This window comes from Macaca nemestrina, chromosome 3 (assembly GCF_043159975.1).
Source record: "Macaca nemestrina isolate mMacNem1 chromosome 3, mMacNem.hap1, whole genome shotgun sequence".
Classification (NCBI taxonomy): Eukaryota; Metazoa; Chordata; class Mammalia; order Primates; family Cercopithecidae; genus Macaca; species Macaca nemestrina.
Genome location: NC_092127.1, coordinates 49,060,396 through 49,083,301, shown reverse-complemented (window position 1 = coordinate 49,083,301; position 22,906 = coordinate 49,060,396). Strand labels below are relative to the sequence as shown.

The window sequence follows — 22,906 nt, the reverse complement described above, 5'->3', positions numbered from 1 at the left end:
GTAAAAAAGGATTTTATAGTTGAAAAAGTTGAAAAACTCAGTATTAAGTACCTATTATGATGTAGTACTGTGTTAAATGTAGACTTTGGGCAGTTTGAGGATCAATACTATTTTAAAAGAAAAAATCCGTGGCTAAAATACTTTGACATAAAGAACTCAGCAAGTCTTTTGATCTCATATGTAAAACAAATCAGTTTATTGCCCTAAATCTACTGAAAGACTTTGAATATATATTAATACAATAGTAGCATTTTGAGGTGGGTCTATTTGATCTCATCACGATAAAATACAATTGCTTCTTGTTCTTTTGTTGTGGAGAGGCAGCAGGTAATGCTGTGGTTCACTGTACTAAAGAGTAATGCCCTTATGCCCAGGGCTGCCAGATACAGTGGGCAGGTTTTGCACTGTACAACACTTGGGGTGCAATCTTACATAGACTGTGGTGTGAATTGTACTCTCTCGCGTTGTATATCCTATAGCACTGTTCTTGTGGCACTACTTTTGTGCTCCTGCCTTTGCCCCAATCTTGAGTGTGAGAGTAATTTTTCCTTTAATAAGCCCTCTCCACCCTGTTTTTCTGCTTTTTATTTTCTTTCACTTTTTAAGATGAAGTCACTGTTGCTAAACCACGCATAGGTTTTCTATTGTTTGGATTATATGTGGTCAGAATTTCAGAAACTGGCTTCTTTTTCTTTACGTCTTATATTGGTGAGTTTGGAACACTTGTGCTTTTGCAAACTTTTTGGTTTAATTTAAGTATTAGTCTGAAACATAAGCAAAAGAAGACTTCCCAATCACTCTATTATATCTGACTTCAAAATCAGCTGTGTCATTCTCTGATTATCTGTTGCTTTGGCTTGTATATCTTATAACTCTTCTTAGCTATCATGAAAATATGTTCCAGCTGTAGCCTTAAAAGCATTGGATATGAGAAATTAGAAGCACCTTTAATTTATTATTTAGCAAATACAGTTGCCAAATTGCAGCTTACTCCTGCTGAGCACTCCCACGATCACTTTTGCTTTTGGTTGTTGCCTCTCTCATCTCACTCAGACCTCTTTCAGCCAGATCAGTGGTTGAAATGGTATGAAAAGAGAGTGACTGGAGCACCTGGTTCCAAGTGTGCTTCTCTGTCAGGGAAATATCAAATCAAGTTTTCACTAACACTCTTCAATTATAAGAGACATGTTGATTCAATGGAGAGGAATAGTTTTTGGAGTGTGGTCTTTAAATACTACAGTAGGTCAAATAACTTTTAAAAAAAATTATTGGAAACATTTTAATAATCTGAAATGCAGAGAATCTGAGAAACCATGTGAGAAAGAGGTCGGGCAGAGCAACTTTAAGTGCGGTTTTAGATAAGGGGAAAGATGCTAGAAGACTTGGAGTCGCTTTATTCAGCATCATTAATTGTATACCATTTGTAGTTAATTATTTAATAAATGTTATGCAAGGGATATTACATATTTTTTTCTTTTTTTTTTTTTTGAGACGAGTCTCGCTCTGTTGCCCAGGCTGGAGTGCAGTGGTGTGATCTGCAAGCTCTGCCTCCCAGGTTCACGCCATTCTCCTGCCTCAGCCTCCTGAGTAGCTGGGACTATAGGCGCCTACCACCACGCCCAGCTAATTTTATTTTGTATTTTTAGTAGAGATGGGGTTTCACCATGTTAGCCAGGATGGTCTCGATCTTCTGACCTCATGATCTGCCCGCCTTGGCCTCCCAAAGTGCTGGGATTACAGGCGTGAGCCACTGCTCCCAGCCCTACATATTTTTTTCTAGACTAGTGAGTGCTATCTTACTTGAACTATAAACTTGAAGTTTGTGTATATGTACACTGGGCACTTTAATTTGAAGTTCATGTTAGTATCTGAAATGTAACAAGATTTATGTAGATGTTCACTGGGCATTTTCAAATTTCATGTTAGTATCTGTAAACAAGATTTGTATTAACAGAAGCTGTGAGAGAATGTGTAATACACTGATGCCTCTTTATTGTGATTCTAGTTCTAGTATGTAGATATCCTTATTTAATAGGTCTGCTTTCTACTGTTTAAGATATGGAGGCATAACAATGCCTTGGGCATAGAAGATATTCAATAAATATTTGTTGAAAGAATAACACTGACAAGTCTAGGTCGCTTCAATGTAGTAGATTAGATTGGGTAACAAATCTGTTTTCAGTGATAATCTGGTAACATTATTTACTATATTTTGAACACATTGAATGAAATGATTGTTAGCAATGGAGCAGAACATGTTTTATAGAAATTTTTTGTTCTAATATTTAGAAGTCTTTATTGGAATAATAAAATGTTAGTATTTATTTACTTATTTACATCCTGATTAGTCTGTTTTGATTTTACCCTGACCAGGAGCTGATGAATGGACATTTTTTCATTTATTCCATATTACTATTTTAGATGGTCTAAATAGTAATTTTTCTTTTGAATTTTATTTGTAAAATATTAAAGTGTATGTAAAGCAATACTTTAATGAAGAATATTTGAAAATTTTGTCCTCATCCATACTATCATCCTTAATTTCAGAGCATTTTTTCATTTTCATGTTTTTTATGCATATTTATGTATATTTCATATAATTTACATCAGTGAATATACCGTTTTATACACATTGTTTCATGTACTATAGTCATAATTATTTTCAGTAGCCACTCTATTAGAAATTATAACTGTACTCAGGAGGCTGAGGAGGGAGGATTGCTTGAGTCCGGGAGTTTAATACAGACTGGGCAACATAGTGAGACCCCCATTTCTAAATAAATAAATAAAAAAAAATATATCTTCTTAAAAAGAAAATCACAACTGTAATTTACCAGACTTTGAGTGGGCAGTTATGTTGTTTCTGAGACTTGGTTGTAAATAAGATTGAAGTGATTTTTATGTATATAACTTTCTTTGCATTATTGTCCTTAGCCTAAATTTCCAAGAATAAAATACTTAGTTAAAAAATATTTAAATGTTTTTATGAATCTTATTATCATATTGCTTTCCAAAAAGAGTACATATTTAAAAGTTGTGTCCAATGTTTGCGTATTTGTTTTTCTGTAACTCTTTGCTAGTACTGATCATTACCTCCTTTAAAAAATAATAATTATACGGTGGTATTTATGTATTTTTTGATTATCAAGAAGCTTAACATTTTCTCTCACTCAAACTATTTATATCCTTTGCTTATTTACCTATTAGGCATTTATTTTATTCTTAAAAATAGTAAAGCATATGAAAAGTCCTGCTATGTCATATTTAACAAAATCATCCTCATTTGAAAAATAGGCTTATATTTTATTGCTGTGTGTATCTATATTTCTAAATTTTTCTTATTGTAGACCATTCATCAAGGATTTTGTATCCAAGGCACAAAAGTTTGTTGCCCAAGATGATGAATGCTGACATGGATGGTATGTTCTTCATTTTCTTTTTTGTATACTCCTGGTTTTGTGGATGTTCTGCTTTATTAAGCAATGGAAAGGGCAGAGAAACAATGTTTAGAAGAGTTGGATCTTGGCTAATTCCTTATTTATATCTCATCTAGTGTCAGAAAGGACCAACCAAAGCAGCTTTCATTCCTTAGCTATGAGAGGTTGGCAAGTTATTTTTATCTTCTTTACCTTGGTGTCCTTATCTGCAGTTTGGGGATACAACATTTTATTTCACAGGGCTCTTGTATAAGTCAAGTAAGAATGAATATAAAACATTTTGCAGATTTTTAAGTGCTACTCTACACAAATAGTACCTAATGTTAATTAATAGTAAATTTGAACCTTTATATTACAGCAGTTGATGCTGAAAATCAGGTGGAACTGGAGGAAAAAACAAGACTTATTAATCAAGTGTTGGAACTCCAACACACACTTGAAGGTTAGCTTGCATTTTGTAGTTTGTTTGAATGACAGCCAATTAATTTAACTTGTAAGCATTTATATTGCTAAATTTTGTTAGAATGTATAATTTTTTAAAAGAATGAACTTCAAAGTTTATATATATATGATCTTCCTGCTTTGGTAGTTTAAAGAACAGATACACTTCAGTCAAGTCAAATGGTGTTATTATGCTTCCCTCTTTAAAGCCTAACATAATGCTGGCTAGTGTGAGACTCCCTTTTAAGTCCCCACAATGTGTTACTAAGTCCGCTTTAATAAAGCTTGTTTTAAAGTAGAAACAATGTATTAGCCTTGGAGATTAAAAAGGAATTTACCTGAATTTTTTCATTTTCTAAGTCTTGCATAAAATTAATACTAACACTGAAACATCTTTTGAGTTTTAATGAAATTAAGTGGTTGTGTTTTTGGTGCCACAGTGAGCAGATCATGTCACTCAGAACCTACCACTGACTTACATTTTACAGAGTTAATAAAAGTCATCTGTGACTTCCCTATTAGCTTTCTTTCTTTTTTTTTCTTTTTTTTTGAGATGGAGTTTTACTCCTGTCGCTCAGGTTGGAGTGCAATGGCGCAATCTCGGCTCCCTGCAACCTCTGCCTCCTGGGTTCAAGCAATTCTCCTGTCTCAGCCTCCTGAGTAGCTGAGATTACAGGTGCCTGCCACCATGCCTGGCTAATTTTTTGTATTTTTAGTAGAGACAGGGTTTCACTGTGTTGGCCAGGCTGGTCTCAAACTCCTGACCTCATGATCCACCCGCCTTGGCTTCCCAAAGTGCTGGCATAACAGGCGTGAGCCACCATGCCCAGCCAGAATTAACTTCTTATATGATCATCAGGAACTGCATGTGTTGAATGTCTTGATAATGTTACAAGATGATCAGTTGCTTGGAAACTGACTGCCTGTATTCAGTATATGAATTCAATTGTGTTAATCTGATATATATCTTAAACATTTCTAGTAAAGATGTTATGGTTTTATGTTGATAAGACATAAAATGTGAACCAGAATTCACATTTTAAAAACAAAGTCTTTTTTGAAAATTAACTACCCAACATTAATGCTATTTACAAAGAATAACATTTAGCCTAATGTGAAGTATTTTTAGGAATTTGTCTACTAATCTGCACTCAGTTTGTTTACCTTGCTGTCTCTAAAATCCGAATTCTTAAAATTTAAGGATTGTGTTACCTCTTTTAAGAATGAATCCTAAGAATTTTGTAATATGGAATCATTGTCTTTGTTATATTGATAATGGGCATTTTTATTTTTTATAAAGATCTCTCCGCAAGAGTAGATGCAGTTAAGGAAGAAAATCTGAAGCTAAAATCAGAAAACCAAGTTCTTGGACAATATATAGAAAACCTCATGTCAGCTTCTAGTGTTTTTCAAACAACTGACACAAAAAGCAAAAGAAAGTAAGGGATTGACACCCTTCTGTTTTATGGAATTGCTGCTGATCATTTTTTCTTTAAAACTTGGATAGATTCCAAAAGTTACAGTACCTTTGTGGCTTCATTGAATATTTATGAAGAAAATGTCAGATGTAGACAAAAATAACACAATAACAGGAGGCTTCCATAAGTTTGTGTATTATGTTAGTCTATGAAAACGTGCAAATGTATTGTAGAGACTTTATAATTAGAATTGCATATATTTATGAAACTTAAAAGATGAATGTTTTATCGAATTTGTAGGTTTAGCACTGTCTTTTATTATAGGATTAGTAAGATATAGAAGAAAATAACCACCATGTTGTGAAAAAGTGACTAAAATCATGTACTAAATGCACAGCTTTATGTACCCTGTCCACCATCTTGTGCCTCTTTTCCATTTGCCTCTTCCTTCCTATTTCCCTTCCCTTAAGGAAAAAAATTGGTGTCACATTTGTAAAAGTAATTTTAATAGTTAATCATCTCTGAGAGTAACCTGTATTTTCATTGTTGAAACAACCAAAATAAGATACTGTCTCAGCTAGGGTTTGTCATTTGTGTATTTAGTATTAAGATAGGAATGCTAGTGTCTCTTTAATTAATTGGAAATAGATGGAGGCTAAAAATGAAGGTTTTTCTTTGAAACTGAATTAACTTGAGAATATTTGTTGTTAAAAACTTCTTTTTGCACAAAATAACTCATTTTGTATTATCTGAAAATATATAATTTCTGGTCATGTGTATGTTTAAAATAGAAAATTTTGAGGAAAAATGGAAATAGGGTGGAAAAGTACTTGGTAAACAGTAGTAACCAACTTCAAATATTTTCACTCCAGATTTGTGTTTTCTCTGGCACAGAGTAGATCTTTTGGGAAATATATATAATTAAGTTTGACTACCCTTGTGTAAGCCACATCTGGATGAGAACAGTTACAAAGAGTTTGGTCTCTAAGTTGATTCGTACCCAGCAGGTCAACTTTTGCAAAATTCCGTAACAGTGTGTTAGTATTAGAATAGTGAATAAAATGGGAGTTTTACATGTATACTTATTATCTTGCTCAGTATTTTATCTCACTTGTTCTAGAATTTTCTGTAAACCCTGCTACTGGGTTTGAAGAGTTTTAGTCATCCTTTAACAATTTTTAAAAATTTAGCTTGTAGATTCCATTTGGTAAGGAAGTCAATAATGGAAGTAATGCTAAAATCTTATAATACGAAAAGAGATCCACTCATATAGCTTATGGTTATTAGATTTGGGCTACTTTTAATCATGGAATAATCTTATGTATTGGTGTAAGAGTTGATGAATGACTTTAGCTGTATGAATATATAATAGTGAAACTGCAAACATTTTGCATCCCTTTTGTGACCTAATTTACAGACATTTAAATTGTGTTGCAGTTCTGCTTTGCTGTTTAATAAAAAGCTATTTCAGAGGTTGTGTGTGTTTTGATATAGTTACCTAAGTAAATGGGGTATTTAGGTTTAGTGGTGTATCCAGGGTTGTTCAATGCCACAGAATAGTGTATCTTATTTAAGTACACAGTTACTGATTATTTAGGGGAATAACATTTTTATTAATAAAACTGTAACTGGTTATCAATATAAATATCATAGATATTAAACATTAATTTAGAGAACAAAAGCAAAGCACTCAAAGGATCCAAGATCTCCAGGGAAAAAGGAAGTTGTATTTTTTAGGGTAGGCTAAGCTACTTTAGCAAGAGACCCAGTGATAAAGAATATAAATACAGAAGTTTCTCTCCCAACTAGTGGTTCCAAGGTCAGCATTGCAGGCTAGCAGCCCTTGTTCACACAGTTACTCAGGGACTTTGGCTGAGGATGGTGCTGCCATTTTAAATCATGGCTTTCAAGTCACTCTAGTGATTACTCATCTAATTTGCAGGAAAAGAGCATGGAAGTGTACATATGCAAGGTTTTATGGGCTGTGCCTGGAAATGGTTCATATATCTTCTTATATTCCAGTGGTGTGGAGACTTAGTTACATCTAGATACAAGAGGAGCTGAGAAATGTAGTCCATGGCTGGGAAGCCATATTCCAGCTATAAATACAAGATTTTGGTGGCCACTAGCAGCCTCAGCCACAGCTCTTCTTGTGCTGCTAAGTATCTTCCCTTACATAGAGAGTAATCCCTCTTCATCCAGCTAGTGATTCAGCTCACAATCTCTATTAAAAGCCCAGCCCTTTAGATGTGGCTTCTAACAGTCTGACAATCTCTAAACTGATAGACAAATTATTTGCTCTCACCCTTACTGCTGCCCATTTATAATGTAGTGGGGACAGGATGGCCAAATAAAAAGTCTCAATTTGGAAAATGGAATAAAGGGAAACATGCAAAAATTGTGGAATGCTCCTGGGAGATGTATGAAGATTTTGTCCCTAGTAGTGGAGAAGTACTTTGATTCGACTGTGATTCTGATCTCTGGCAGGGGACTCCCTTGTTCGTTGAACTCCATGGTTTCCCCTCTGGAAATTTACTCCCTATCCATTTTCTATGGCTACCTGGGAAGTAGAGGTTGGGTGTTCACTCCCTGGGAATTGTGAAGACAGTCCACTTCCTGCTGGTGTGAACTTGGTGCCCATTTTAAGGCCAAGCTCATGTTTCTTGGGAATATGAGTCTCTTAAAAACTCATATGCCACGGAACCACAACCAAGCTTTTGACCAAATTCTCAAAGTATGTATTATTTTTGCCTTTCTTTAATGGAGGCTATCTCCTATAATAAGATAGGAGGCTATCTTATTATCCCTGAAAATAAGATTGCACTGGGAATGTTACATGCAGATCATCACTGCAAGGCTGGGTTCCTCTGGCTTAACAATTGGTAGAGAAGTCTTCATGGGCTTTCCCCCAATCTCCCACACCTCAAAAATAATTTTGAACCTTTGCTACTATTCAGACTTCAGAAACAATTGGCTTACTTTTGTGAGGTTCCTTGTATCTGAACTTGGTCTATTCCCTTCCATCTCTGCATGAAAATGTCAAAATTTTTTGATACCTTGCTGAATGCAAGGAATAGCCAATTCATTTAACATTCTGTCTTTTTCCAACTAGAGCTATCAGCTTAGTAGGTGTCAAAATATATCCCCACTGCTTGTCATGTTAATGGTAAGCTAATGCTATATACTTAGTTTTTACTATGCAATACTTCAGGATAATTTCTTCATTAGAAATATAAGTGGTACACAGTGTGCACAGGGACTGTGTCCAGCTTCTGGAAAAGACTCGACCAAATTTTAGACAGGCTCCTTTGAGCCTTCTTTTTCACTAGTCCAGTTTTAGCAGAAATCCTGCTAAATCAGTTTAGAGAGAATCCCATCCTCAGTAACATGATCATCAACCTGGACTGTCTCTGGCAAGAATCATCCTACTCTTGATGTCTCCACTTAGTAATTTTCCATACACTGACCTCATCACTGCTCATTGACTATAAATCCTCAGCTGTATTTGCTGTGTTAGTTGAGCCTGGTTTCTTTCCCTTATTGGATGATGGTCTTAACACATACAGTCCTGAGTAGTCTTCTTTACTGCTTTAACAAGTGTCAGAATGGTTTTTTCTTTAGTACCTCCTAGCTTACATGCTGGTAGAATAATATTTGGTAGGGAAAAATCAGCATACTCCTTGTTACGGACTGAATGTGTCCTCCCAAAATTCTTAGGTTGAAATCCTAACCCCAAGGTGATTAGGAAGTGGGGCCTTTGGGAGATAATTAGGTAATGAGGGTGAAGCCCTCGTGAATGGGATTGTGTCCTTATGCAAAGACACCTCAGAGATTTCTCTTTCTGCCACATAGAAGACAGCAGTCTGCATCCTGGGAGAGGGCCCTCAACGCTGATCTCAGACTTCCAGCCTCCAAAACTGAGAAATACATTTGTTGTTTACAAGCCACCCAGTCTATATTTTATTATAGCATCCCAAATAGTTCAAGACATCCATTTTCCCCACTGTTTCCCAGGAGGAATTTCCCCAATATTGACACTGCCATTCTATGCAAAATGTGTCCTCTTTATATTCCCTTTGGACTCACAGCAGGTTACTACAAATCACAGTTCCTTGTCTGAAACTTGCAGGGCCAGATGTTTTAGAATTTGGAGTTTTTCAGATTTTATAAAATATTGTGACTCAGACACCAATATGGTTTGGCACAACACGTATAATTAAGTATATTAACATTTCTGCAGCAAAATGAGTATTAAAGTAGGATAAAGAAAGACTATATATATATAAAATCTTGCTGAGAAAGGCTCAGCTACCAGGTGAGTTTTGTTACCAAAATGCTGGGAAAAACCTTTCACTTTTCAGAGATTTCTGGTTATGGAATTGTAGCAACAAAACCTTTTGTAGAAAAGTAACCAAAATCATGTATGCATTTAGTTCCAACCAGTTAATATCGTATCTCTATTCCTGTCCCTATTCCCTGTGATCTAGTCCCTTTTGTAAACGAAAAATGATAGTTGAATTATAAAATCTAAAATTAATTTTATTGTCCAAAGAAAAGCGAAATTGATCTTAACTTTAGAATGTAAAGCCATTCTTTACTTTGCCCAATAAAAATTTTGTTTTTCCCTGAACACTGTGGTGGCTGTCATCAGATTCTTCAATGTGCATGTAACCAAAATTATTACCAGTGGATACCAGGGATTAGTTGTTAAGAGCATTTGTAAATCATGAAAGAACAGATAATGTGAAGATATGAAAGGTTAAGAATTGGAAGAGACTTAATTCCTTCTTACTCTTATCAGAAAACTAGCCGCAGTTTATTTCACTGAAATCAGAGATTAATGGTATTTAAAAGACAAATTTACAAGGCTAGGTGTGGTGGCTCACACCTGTATTCCCAGCTCTTTGGGACACCAAAGCAAGGGGATTCCTTGAGCCTAGGATCTTGAGACCAGCCTGAACAACATAGTGAGACCGTGTCTCTCCAAAAAAAAAAATTTTTTTTTAATTAGCCAGGCATGGTGGTACTTGCCTGTAGTCCCAGCTACTCAGGAGACTGAAGTGGGAAGATTGTTTGAGCCCAGGAGTTCAAAGCTGCAGTGAGTTACGGTACCACTGCACTCTAGCCTGAGTGACAGAGTGAGACTCTGTCTCCTCAAAAAACAAAAACAAAACAAAAAAGGCACATTTACTGTAACAAGGACTTTATGTTGGCCGTTGGCCTTTGGACCTATGAAAGGGTGGGTTGAGAGACAACAGAAGCTGAAGTTGTACATTCATTGTAATCAATTTTATAATGTATCTTGTTTTAAAATGTATACATTATAGATGGCTTATCAAGTGCTATTAAAACTTGGAAATACCCCCAAATTTTACCAAAAAGTATTCATTTAACAAACACAAAATATGTGATAACTATGTTGGGTGGTAAAAGCCCATTTTTCAAGTTGTCATGTTGCCCATCTTCTCTAAACTACCCTACTTTTCCATGCATTCTCTTTCCCATCAATTTGCCTCATATCTGACCTTTCAGAATAAGGGATAATTTTATTTCCAAAACTCAGCTCTCATACTATGGAAATACATGGGAGTTATATACTTTTGAGGGGGAAGAAATTGTTGAAATGTATGCAGAAATTCTTTTATGTTTTAATAAATCACATATAAAAGATTTAATTATCTTACTTTAGCCATCTTATAATCTTTAAATCCTGCTAAAGTTAGAACATATAGCCACATTGAAAAGAGAACGAAACATTGTTCACAGATGCCTAGAGTGTAATGTATTTATGTTTTAACTATTCTGAATAGTGTCTACTGAATACAAATACAAAACCATTTTATGGGAATTCTTTAATGGTAATTCTTAGGGACTAGAATTCTGAAATTTTAAAATACATTAAATTCATTTCTAGTGGTTCATTTTAACATGTAAGCAGTTCCATCATGTTTCTCCTCCAAATGTGGTCTGATAGCTCAAAAAGACTAATTCTAGAAACATGATGTTTTCGTGGAGAAATGATTAATGGAAGCAAGACCATCAGTAAAAAATATTCAAGAAAAGGGACGTTACTTTACACTGATCAACTTAAAAAGCCTCTGAAAAGGCAAACTAAAATAAAGAAAAGCAAAATACACTATTTCTCTCCTTTATGGATAAGATGTAAGTCATTTTGAACAATAAAGTCAGATCAGGGAGTAAAAGGAAAAAGCCATTTGATTATTAAGAAAGACTATCTATTGCATGGATATAGTACAGGTTACACATTAGAGTTTTAGTTTTGTTAAACCTGTCAGTTACGGTACATCCACAAAGGAGTATGTGCACAGGAATTAGCAGTGATTTGGCAAATTCAGTTGCTCAAATTTTACCACTGCAAGCTTATGGAGTTTAACCAAACAAATGAATCTGCAACCAAGAAAGTAAACAAAACAAAACAAAACAAAATAAAACAAAACCAAGCTTTAAAGAGTCTTTAGAGAAAAATGTTCACATGCAAGAATCTTCCCAGGCAAGAAGGTTTTCATTAAATTAAAAAAGAAGTTATCTCCTGAAGTAGTGGTTTACCTTCAGAAATACTCTCATCTAGGGTTATTACACTCCAAATGCAAGGTGAGCTAGAGAGGGAGAATGCTTGCAAGATGTGTTCAGTTCATATTAAATAAACACAAAGTATGGCTAAATACTATGTATTAAGATTTTCTACCACCAATTTATAGAAGTTCAGAGTATAACAATGGAGTAAATAACTTATTTTCTTTCTCAATTCACTCTTTGAAGTAAGGAGTGAATAGTGTTAGTGGCTATGTTTGGCTTCCTTCAGTAAAAGCAGAAGCTAGAGACTTATTTTCCTTATTCATAAGTTCTAAATTTACCTACTGGGGAAGGAGTTGTATGGGAACCTATAATAGTTTAGGGCTTGCCCAAAGATGGGGTATGTGTACGTCTATGAAGGAATCCAAAATCGTACCTAACATGTGGAAAGTTCTCTAGGTAGTTAGTATTCAAATAGTTAGTATTCAAATAGTTCTGTGGTCTCAGAGATTTAGATCCTCTTCCAAAGAGTCTAACCCTGTTACCCAGACATAAGAATTTCATAAATAAAATATTTTAAATGGAACAACACAGCTCCATTTTAATATAGTCCAGTGACATGGTAACTGATTTAAAAAGAAGAGCAGTAATAATAGTTGCTCCTCAGTGGCAGCTTTGAAGCTATTCATAGATGAGATGACAGACTTAAAATAGACTGAAACTTGTCAGGAAAAAAGAAAAAAGATAAAAATACAAAAGCATTCCAACCCCACTGGAAACAAGAAAAAATAAAAATAAAAACATGATGAATTGAAATCAGCCATTAGAATCTCTTAGTAATAAGGAAAATAATATAAAGCCTCCCCAACAATAACCTGTTAAATAGGGTATTAAGGATGAAAAAATATTTAAATTTTATTTTCAATAGCAATGTATGCATAAGAAATTTTGTGAATGGGCTAAACTACTTTGGCATAAAGCAACTATAAAAACTCGAAAAAAAATCTGTACATCATTTTGTTTTGATAAAACTCATTATCTTTGTATTCAAATGTAAAATATGCTACAATATAATCCAGTGATTTTATGAACAAAGCACCTCTTTAAAGGAATCTATAATTTAAGCGAACAACTGACCATAACTATAATTTGACACAAACTAGGTAAATGTGGGTCATATACAACACTTTCAATTGTTGATAGAATCAAACAACCATACAGAAACTTTATTGCATTTAGCTCTGTACAACAGAACACATGCTCATTTTTATTATAGAACTACCAGTTATATTGTATAGCCATTTAAGTGGAAATTCCAATAACTGATTTTTTCCAATAGCAATGAAGCTGCTACATATTATTTTGTTCTGTACAAACCAAAACTATCTCCAAACAACTAAAACTGTGTAACTTCTAATGGTATTAATCTCTTAGATCCGATATGTAATGTGCCACTTTTATTCTAAATTCAAAGACCAGGTAACTTCAAAGATGCTTTTTTTTCCCTCTGAAATGAAGGACTAAAATAAATGTCTGAAAGAAAAATGTTGCTAGATATTAGAAACAGGATGTGCATAGATTGATTAAAGTTCAAGTCTGGCATGCTGATTTTAGAATGCCAAACATCCCTCTCAGGAATTAAAAATACTTGAATCTAGTTTAGTCCTTTCGTACTCTTCTTTTGCGTACTGACTTCATTGGCCCATCTCCAGATCCTGTGCTCTCATCTGCTTCTTTCATCTAGAAAAAATAATTACAAAAAGGTTTCTTTTAGTATAACAAGTAACTAGTAGATAGTAGTAAACAATATATTTATTATTCTCTAAAATATATGTGCTATCAATCAAGTGCTATGATGAAGGTATTATATGAAATAAAGTTATAGTTATTTCTCAAGGCTATACAAAAATCAATGTATTCTAGCTCACTGAGACATACACATAAAAAGACAGAAAGACTGAAAGATGTAATTAAGATATTTTTGAAGGTACACAAAGTATTTTGTAACATAAATGTAAATAGAATACATATTCAAGTAAATGACTGCAGGTATTATTTTAAGAAAGTCACAGCAGAAACAATGATTATTTAAACCTTGGCTCTGGAAGAAATTGTCTTCACCTAGGTCTCCCTAAATATGGATATTCATACTAGATAATGGTCCCCAAAGTCCCTATAAAACCTCAGAGGGCAGGAAGACCAGCAGCCAGTATGTGTACTGATTGAACATTAGGAAAGACTTAACAATAACTGCAAATTTATTTGGAGGATTTCTTCAAATAGATAAAATGGAGCAAAATTTAATCACATGCAACAGCAGGCAGAACTGTACTTTTATCCTACCTACGTAGTTGGAATGTAATATGTTAGCATGGTGACTCTGTGTGGTAAGGCTATGCAGCTCTTTAAGGGCCAGAGAAAACTGGTTTTTGGTTTATGCTGGGTTAAAAAAAAGAAAAAGAAAAAAGAAAGCTCTGGCTCTAATTATACTCTGGATTTCTCATTCCATAATAACTTACAAAAAAAAAAAAAGCATTGTGCAAAGTTCCATTTTATATCAGGACACAAAACAGGGTAGACTGATGGGGGTGGGGGAAATTCATTAAAGATTTGAGAAAAATACCCTATCAGGCAGATAGTACTCAACTACGCAGTGAATGAATATTTCAAAACATGAGAGTAAAATGTTGAGACATTAAGGATGTTTTACAACAGCTATAAAAATTATAATAATGACAATTATCTTTTAAATATTCAAACAATGTGTTTATTATGCTTTTCAATAGAATTTCAATGAGAAAGTCATAATTTTGGATACACATTCTATCTTCATATTTTGTACGTCACAGGCTTGCTCTATACTGTTTTACTAGGCATTGAGACAATATAAATTATAGTATTTGTCTTTCCTTCCTTATGGGTATGTTTTAAAAACAATATAGAGGCTCTTATAAAAGCTGAGAGAAATATGGCAAAAATTCTTTCATAAACCAGATTGGTGCTTTTATTGAAAGAACTTTTTATGGATAACAACTATACATAGAAACCAGTTTATTTTCTGTTACCTCATCCTCTGATCCAGACTTATTTGATTTATTACGTTCTTCTTGCCCTTCTATGATTTCAATTTCTTCTTCACTCTTTTCCTCAGGTTCACTTTCCTCTTCTAGAATACAGATTTTATTAAAAGCAAAGACTCAATAAATTAGAATTTTTCTACTGAAAAGTATTAAGTACAATAAAGGGGATTTATTTAAATTCCAAGATTTATTCCAAGATTTAGAAGAAACTTCTTCCATTCAAAATTTTAAAAATTATAAATACTCATTATATTGTCATATTTTATAAATGAATCATCATATTTGAGTTGGGGGACAAGTTTTAAAAACTTCTTAAGCATTCAATCTGTATGTAATATGAAAACCAAAAAATAATCATCTTTCCTGTGTTCCTGTCTCGGGAAATACTTCCTTTAACTTTTGGTGATCTTTTAATCTTCAATATGTTATTTACTTATGTTTGTTCTCTGTGGACATTATCAGGCATTTTTTCAGTTACTGACCCTCCTTAGGATTCCATTTAGCAGAACCTCCAACTTTTGTCATCATTGTTAACCAAAAGATATTAAGCATGTCCTAGGAGCTATATAAAGTAAAAACTCCTACCCCACCAAGAATGGGCTTTGGGGAAAGGGAAGTTGAAAAATCAACTCTGACTTCTTCCATGTAGTTCCAGTGTGGGACTACATGTATAGGTGAAAGTACCTTTATACAAGCAGGCCCTTCTGATACTTAAATGTCCTCTAAATAAGGTTGATCCAGACATCAATATACTCAGCACTAAGAAGTTACAAAAATAAGGCTGAAAACTTACAACCTGAAGTATTTGTTGTTTTAGATACCCATCCTAATAAATACATGTACATGCATTTATACATGTATATGTGTGTATATATACACTCTCTCTTAAAAAAATAGACACACATGTGTTTTTAAGTCAACTGTTTCATCAAGTGAGTTAAACATTGTGCTTCAAGACATTTGACTTGGGACACTGGGCAAATCAATAGTTTTATTTTTACCTCATGTAAGGAGGTCTCAGTGGAGAGCCACCAAATGGTGACTTCAGTTCTAACATCTTCACGAGTTTAATATAGGATGGGAAGGGGATATAGGTTCAGCAATCCTTTCAGAAAATTAATTAAATTATTTATTCTATATGGTAAGCATCTGATTAACAATAGCCATTGAAAGACTTGGTGTTGATTTTGTTGCTGCAATCACCTGCTTTATATCTATTTCTTTTCTATAGAAGCCATTATATATAACCTCTATCACCCTCCATCTCATCTTCTACACTCCCAGAGCCAAGAAACATCCTTGCAAAAAGCTATGGCCTATGGGATTCATAACTGCTAGGCTCTGAAGCAACTGAACACTATTTAAATCTCCTTCTTCCTAGAACACAAAAACTATAAACAGGGTGACTGCTCAGATGACTATTACTCCTTCTTGCCACAGTCACATATTCTTGGGAGATTCAGATGTATAAACTTGATAATAAACAAGTGTAACACCTAGTTATTTCAAGGCAATATACTGTTTTATGAGCTTTACTCAGGGTCTCCATTATAAATCACTCTCATTGTCTTACCTTTTTCAAGCATTTCACCATCACTTTGCTTTTTTTCCTCTTCCAGGTCCATCGGTTTTTCCAGGGCTGCTTTCTCTTCCTTTCCTTCTTGCTCTAGTATTCCTTTTGTTTGTGGTATACATATGTCGGTTTTTTTATACTCTGTATCTTTATATTTCTTCTGTGGTAGTTAACATATTTTTACTAAAGGCAGAGTGCTATTTTGAAAAAGCTTTTTTTTTTTTGCAATAATTGATAACATACATAATGAAAGTAAAACTTATGAGACATTTAGTTTATTACTTTTAAGAATCACTTGCTCAATTTATAGAACTCCTAAACAATAAGAAATTTGGGGAAAAAAGTTGAAGGAAATCAATTTTCTTTACCTTTACTTTTCTTGGCCAACAAAATGAAGTAATTAATGCTATTGGCACTCCTGCTGTTATGAGATAAATCAACCAAAGCCATGGGTGCCCTTCAGCAGCTGCCATTAACTGTTTTAATACACCAGGCTATAGATGAGATAAGCACAAAAATGCAATTCAAATTTTACAAACCTTTACTGGGTAACACAAGATACAAAAAACTTATTTACTCAGGCATTTTACATTAAGGAGTGATGAACTTGTAAGTAAAAGAAGTTTCATTTTCCCACCTTATACTTTGTAAAGTCTAATTTAATTATTAGCATGCATCACTGAGTGAGACTTGATAGCAGAAGATATGTTATGACAAAAGTGGAAACTTCTAACATACTAGCAAGAAAAATGGTAATTTTCCTTTTTGGTAAATTTCAGAATAGAACTACCTTTTCTAGATGTATTACCTGGTTTATTTGAAGTGATCATTCATTCTGTACTTTTAAAGAACTTATTAAAATCATACCTCAGAATTGTTTTCTTTTTTATATAAACACATGTCACATACAAGACCCTCAATAAGAATATTATTTCTCTTATTAAAATAAAATTTAAAAAAATCAAATGTTTTAGGTACAAGAGGTTCAAAACGAGAATCCCTCTTTACCTACTCTTTTGATGGTTTTTCGCTAGTGACCCAAGGAACCAAATGTAAGGTAAGAATTTTTCTTTATAGCAACTGAATTTAAAGATATATTTTCTAAGATGCATTGTGTTGAAATATTTAGCTTAACCTTTTCTAAACAGTGTTAAAGATTTTGGGAAAAAACTGGAACAGAATTTAATAATGTTAAAATATAAATTATTTATACATTCCTCTAAGTAAAAAATAGTTAAAATAAATAAACAGTAATATTTAGATTATCATTATCACTTAGGTCTTGAATTGGCAAGATGACAAAGATATTAAGTAATCTTCTTCTATAAACAGTAAATAAGCATTAAATCCCATTAGAGATATTATAATTCAATGAATAAAATGAGGACTTACATATGCATATGTAGTTCATAATGAAGTAACATAAAAAGCAAAATATTTTGTCTGCATAAACTTATTCAAACACATTTCCTTGGCATTTAGTAATTATTGCACATTTATTTGCCTTTAAAAGAGCCATTTGAATAACCTACAACCAAGACCAAATCTTATTATCATTATTCATAGTTATATCACTACTGTTATTGGTCAACACCATACCTCATTAGCATTTGCTATCATTATTTTCCATCTCCAACCATCTGCAGCCCAGTGATCTGCTACTTCCTTTTCCGAACAGATAATAAAATTATCAAAGTAGATATCAGAGGTCATAGACCAAAGCTCTAAACCAAGAGCACTAAAAGAAGTCAGAAGAAATGGATGATCATCTTCAAAATAATCTGGATTAGGAATTTTTCGAGGACTCCAGATTCCCTGGAAGAAAAAGTAATTGAAGACATTTTCAAATAAAATAACTTCATTATAAATGCTGCTTAATAAATAGCTGCTGTTGAATGAAATTCACAATGCTAACTGGAAAAAAGAAAACTTTAACTGATATTAATTCATTAGTAACATACTGGAAATAAAATCTTGTTTCTTTTTGCTGTGTACCCGATGTTTCCTATGAGGGATAATGATTTTAAATTCTGCAAAAAAAGGAAAAGGGAAAATCCAACATAAACAGAAACGTGAATAAATTTCACAATTTGTCTATTTTAGACAAATTTTTAGATTTAGTAAAATTCATTGCAAAATGTTACTCAAGTTGTCCAAATCAGAAAGATTATTGTATAGCAAAAATGGAGTTACTCCATTTAACATATACCCATGACAGATATCATTAATCAGGTATGGTTGAATCTCAGCACAACTACTCAACATAAAACTTCCATTAGATCTTAAATGATTAAACTGTCAATTAAATCAAATACATTCAACAACATTATTGCTCATTGAGTCACTCCGCCATCACATGTATGTATTCTGGACCAGGCACTATGCCAGATGATGGAGACATACATGGTTCTTGTATTAGGGAGTTTAAAGTAGAATAAAAGAGACAGACATTAAACAATATTTACCAAAAGAAATATTTTGTGTTAAATGCTTTTAATAAAAACTACAGTGAGTAATTAGAATATGAAACTGTATATATATAATGTTAGAATGTGTCCATAAATAATTACAAAGATAAAACTAGAGGGTTAAGTGGATAACATAAAAACTTTTAATATAAAAAGCTAGGTACACTCAAAAGATGTCTGATTGATATCAGAATAAAATCAGGGCCGGGCTCGGTGGCTTACTTCTCTAACCCCAGCACTTTGGGAGGCCGAGGTGGGCAGATCACGAGGTCAGGAGTTCGAGACCAGCCTGGCCAACATGGTGAAATCCTGTCTCCACTAAAAATACAAAAATTAGCCAGGTGTGCTGGGGCGCACCTGTAATCTCAGCTACTTGGGAGGCTGAAGCAGGAGAATCACTTGAGCCCAGGAGGCAGAGGTTGCAGTGAGCCAAGATCGCACCAGGGTTTTTTGTTTTCTTCTTTTTCTTTTCTTTCTTTTTTTTTTTTTTTCTGAGTCTTGCTCTGTTGCCAGGCTGGAGTGCAGTGGCGCGATCTCAGCTCACTGCAATCTCCACCTCCAGGGTTCAAGAGATTCCCCTGCCTCAGCCTCGCGAGTAGCTGGGACTACAGGTGTGCACCACCACGCCCGGCTAATTTTTTGTATTTTTAGTGGAGACGGGGTTTCATCATATTGGCCAGGGTGGTCTCCATCTCCTGACCTCATGATCTGCCCGCCTCAGACTCCCAAAGTGCTGGGATTACAGGCGTGAGCCACCGTGCCCGGCCAAAAATCAGAATTTTAATAATACTAAAGAATAAGTACATTAATTAAGCACAGGCATTAATTACTAAAATGTACAATGTGTGTCTATTTGATCAGAATTTACTTCTTATATTTACTTCTAAAATAGAAGTTTATTTCAAAGTGAACATCAACTGATAATTCAGGAAGAATATAGTATGAAGTGATTTATTTCCCCAGAAAATTAAATAATTGATGCTCTACTTTTAAAATATAAATTAGTTGGGGTCTATTTTCTCTGACATCTTAAAAATGAAACTTCCAAAAGTTAACATAGATAATTAGATATTTAAACAGAAAAGATCACAACCTTTTTAACTTCACTAAAGAATTGGAACAAGCGGTTGTTACCTGGTAGTTAGGATTATCGACCAGTGGAGGTCTCCATACTCCTTTGTATTTTGGGTTATCTATCATGGGAGGTTTCCACTCACCACACCCAATCCGACATGCTGGATTAAGAATCTGAGGTGCCTCCCATTCTCCATCCATGTCTTCATTCCTTAGGATATTAAAGCAAATACAGTAACCTCAAGTCTCAGATCAGTCATATAAACTAGTAACAAAAATGCACGTAAGAAACATTTAAAATCGACATTTAAAGATGAAAAGTAATTACCAGTCATCAGGTTTTTCAGCATTAGGATCAGGGATAAATTTTGGTTCATCATCAAGCCAGCCAGCAGGTTTAACAGCACTTGAATCTTCTATTTGGGCAGGTTCACTTTCATCCCTGTAAATACAATGTTTTATATTAATTACTAATTATTCAAAAAGTTTAAAAATGCATATGTTACAACACTCAGAAGGTACCACATAAAATTATTTCCCTCCCTTTTGTTTGTGCCTGTGATTTGTCCTCATCTACCACCCACCTAAATCTTCTGCTAACTTGCCAATTTTTGGTACATATTCCCCACTGTGCTCTATGCATACATGCACACATGTATACATTCTTTTTTAATACAAATGATAGCATTCTATACATAATATATTAGACCTTGCTTTTGTTACTTAAAAACTCATTCATCAAATATATATTGCATGCTTACTATGTGTTAAGACTGTTCTAGGAGCTCCATTATTATTATTGTTTTTTCGCTTGAGATGGAGTCTCACTCTTGTTGCCCAGGCTGGATTGCAATAGTGCGACCTTGGCTCACTGCAACCTCTGCCTTCTGGGTTCAAGCAATTTTCCTGCCTTAGCCTCCAGAGTAGCTGGGATTACAGGCACTTGCCACCACGCCCAGCTAAGTTTTTGTATTTTTAGTAGAGAGAGCCACCATGCTCATGCCTGGCTGGACCATATATATATATACATATATATATACACACACATATATACACATATATGTGTATATATATACACATATATACACATATATGTGTATATATATACACATATATATATCTGGCTTCATTCTTAACAGCTGCATAGTTTTCTACTTGAGGATATACCATAATTTATTTAGCTTATCTCATCTTGGAGGACATTTAGTGTTTCCAAAATTTTACTATTATTAATACAAACAATGCTATAGTGAATGTCCTAGAATATATGCCATTTCTTACCTGTGAAAATATAATTGTTAAGATTAGGGACATTTTAAATTTTGATAGTAGCATCCAAATTACTTTCTATAATGGTTACACTCCATTTCCAGTTCTACCAGCAGCAAACAAAAGTACTTATTTTCTCCTGTCTTTGTGAAGAGTGTTACCAAACTTCTTGATTTTTGCCCATGTGATAGGTGAAAATTGGTATCTCACTGAACTTTGAATGTACATTTAGTAGCATAAGTGATACATAAAAACTATTTTTTCTTAGCTCATCACCTTTATATTAAGAAATTAGCTCTCTGTCAGCTATATGATTGAAAATAATTTTTCCTGGTTCTTGTGTGTTTTTTGAAATAGTTTACGGAGGGTTTTTTTTTTTTTTTTTTTTGCAATATACAAATCACTTATTTTCATGTAGTTGAACTTATTTTTAAAGGATTCTTGGATTTTATATTTGGAAAGTTCTTCCCTATTCAATATAATTTTTTAAACCCCGCTTATTTAATTCTAGTATTTTCATTTTAAAAACAACACTTAGGCTGGTGTGGTGGCTCACACCTGTAGTCCCAGCACTTTGGGAGGCTGAGGTGGGCGGATCACGAGATCAGGAGTTTGAGACCAGCCTGACTAACATGGTGAAACCCCATCTCTACTAAAAATACAAAAATTAGCCGGGCATGGTGGTGCACGCCTGTAATCCCAGCTACTCAAGAGGCTGAGGCAGGAGAATTGCTTGAACCCAGAGGCAGAGGCTGTAGTGAACCGAGATCGCATCATTGCACTCCAGCCTGGGTGACAGAGCGAGACTCCGTCTCAAACAAAAACAAAAACAAAAACAAAACACTTAGTAAATTCTAAAGTATGTAAACATAAAGTACTGAACTACTAATATAATTTTCATCATTACAGAAAGATAGACATTTTAAACAAGAGGCCACTTCATGATTTTCCAAATGAATTACAAAATAAACAGAAAAAATGAACTCTACAAATGTACAGATTTGTGTTTGCCTGATATCAATGTCATCTTGAGTCTCTGAGTGCTCAGAGCAACCAGAAGTTAAAACTTAACGGAGCATTTCTTTTAGTACTTTGTAAAACAAATTCTAACACATTTCAACAATCAGAATGAGGCAGTTATATGTGGTTTCTCTCATTTCAGGGCAAACGTACTTTTTTTTTTTTGAGACACAGTCTCGCTCTGTCGCCAGGCTGGAGTGCAGTGGCACGACCTTGGCTCATTGCAGCTTCTGCCTTCCAGGTTCAAGCAATTCTCCTGCCTCAGCCTCCCAAGTAGCTGGGATTACAGGCACCCGCCACCATGCCCAGCTAATTTTTGTGTTTTTAGTAGAGACGGGGTTTTGCCATGTTGGCCAAGCTGGTTTCGAACTCCTGACCTCAGGTGATCTGCCCACCTCGGTCTCTCACATACGTACAATAAAGATCAAACTAGGACTGAAAATTAAAGCACTGGTATTTTGGATTTATGCAATTTTTTTATCCACAGCAATGAAAACATAAAAAATAAACATATATTGAAAAATGCAACATCATTATCAATAGAAATAAAAAAATATTAACAGGGAGGGAAGTGTAAAATCTATTTTAGAAT

At 34.1% G+C, this 22,906-nt stretch overlaps 2 protein-coding genes across 12 annotated transcripts in view; one reads left to right on the top strand and one right to left on the bottom strand.

Moving 5' to 3' along the window:
* Positions 1 to 6,768, top strand: part of LOC105493277 (short coiled-coil protein) — a 44,729-nt gene extending 37,961 nt beyond the window's left edge. For all 9 annotated transcript variants that reach the window (XM_011760806.3, XM_071093008.1, XM_071093004.1 and 6 more), the window contains 3 exons: positions 3,348 to 3,419; positions 3,796 to 3,879; positions 5,179 to 6,768. In XM_011760806.3, the coding sequence (XP_011759108.1) occupies positions 3,348 to 3,419; positions 3,796 to 3,879; positions 5,179 to 5,321 (299 nt within the window). In that variant the 3' untranslated portion in view covers positions 5,322 to 6,768. The remainder of the gene's footprint in view (positions 1 to 3,347; positions 3,420 to 3,795; positions 3,880 to 5,178) is intronic.
* A 6,262-nt stretch (positions 6,769 to 13,030) lies between these two features.
* LOC105493280 (calmegin) overlaps positions 13,031 to 22,906 on the bottom strand; it is a 32,818-nt gene continuing 22,942 nt past the window's right edge. For all 3 annotated transcript variants that reach the window (XM_011760810.3, XM_011760811.2, XM_011760812.3), the window contains 7 exons: positions 20,354 to 20,467; positions 20,086 to 20,236; positions 18,083 to 18,298; positions 16,852 to 16,977; positions 16,484 to 16,643; positions 14,896 to 14,996; positions 13,031 to 13,570 (listed from right to left, as the gene is read on the bottom strand). In XM_011760810.3, coding sequence (XP_011759112.2) covers positions 13,490 to 13,570; positions 14,896 to 14,996; positions 16,484 to 16,643; positions 16,852 to 16,977; positions 18,083 to 18,298; positions 20,086 to 20,236; positions 20,354 to 20,467 — 949 coding nt within the window. In that variant the 3' untranslated portion in view covers positions 13,031 to 13,489. The remainder of the gene's footprint in view (positions 13,571 to 14,895; positions 14,997 to 16,483; positions 16,644 to 16,851; positions 16,978 to 18,082; positions 18,299 to 20,085; positions 20,237 to 20,353; positions 20,468 to 22,906) is intronic.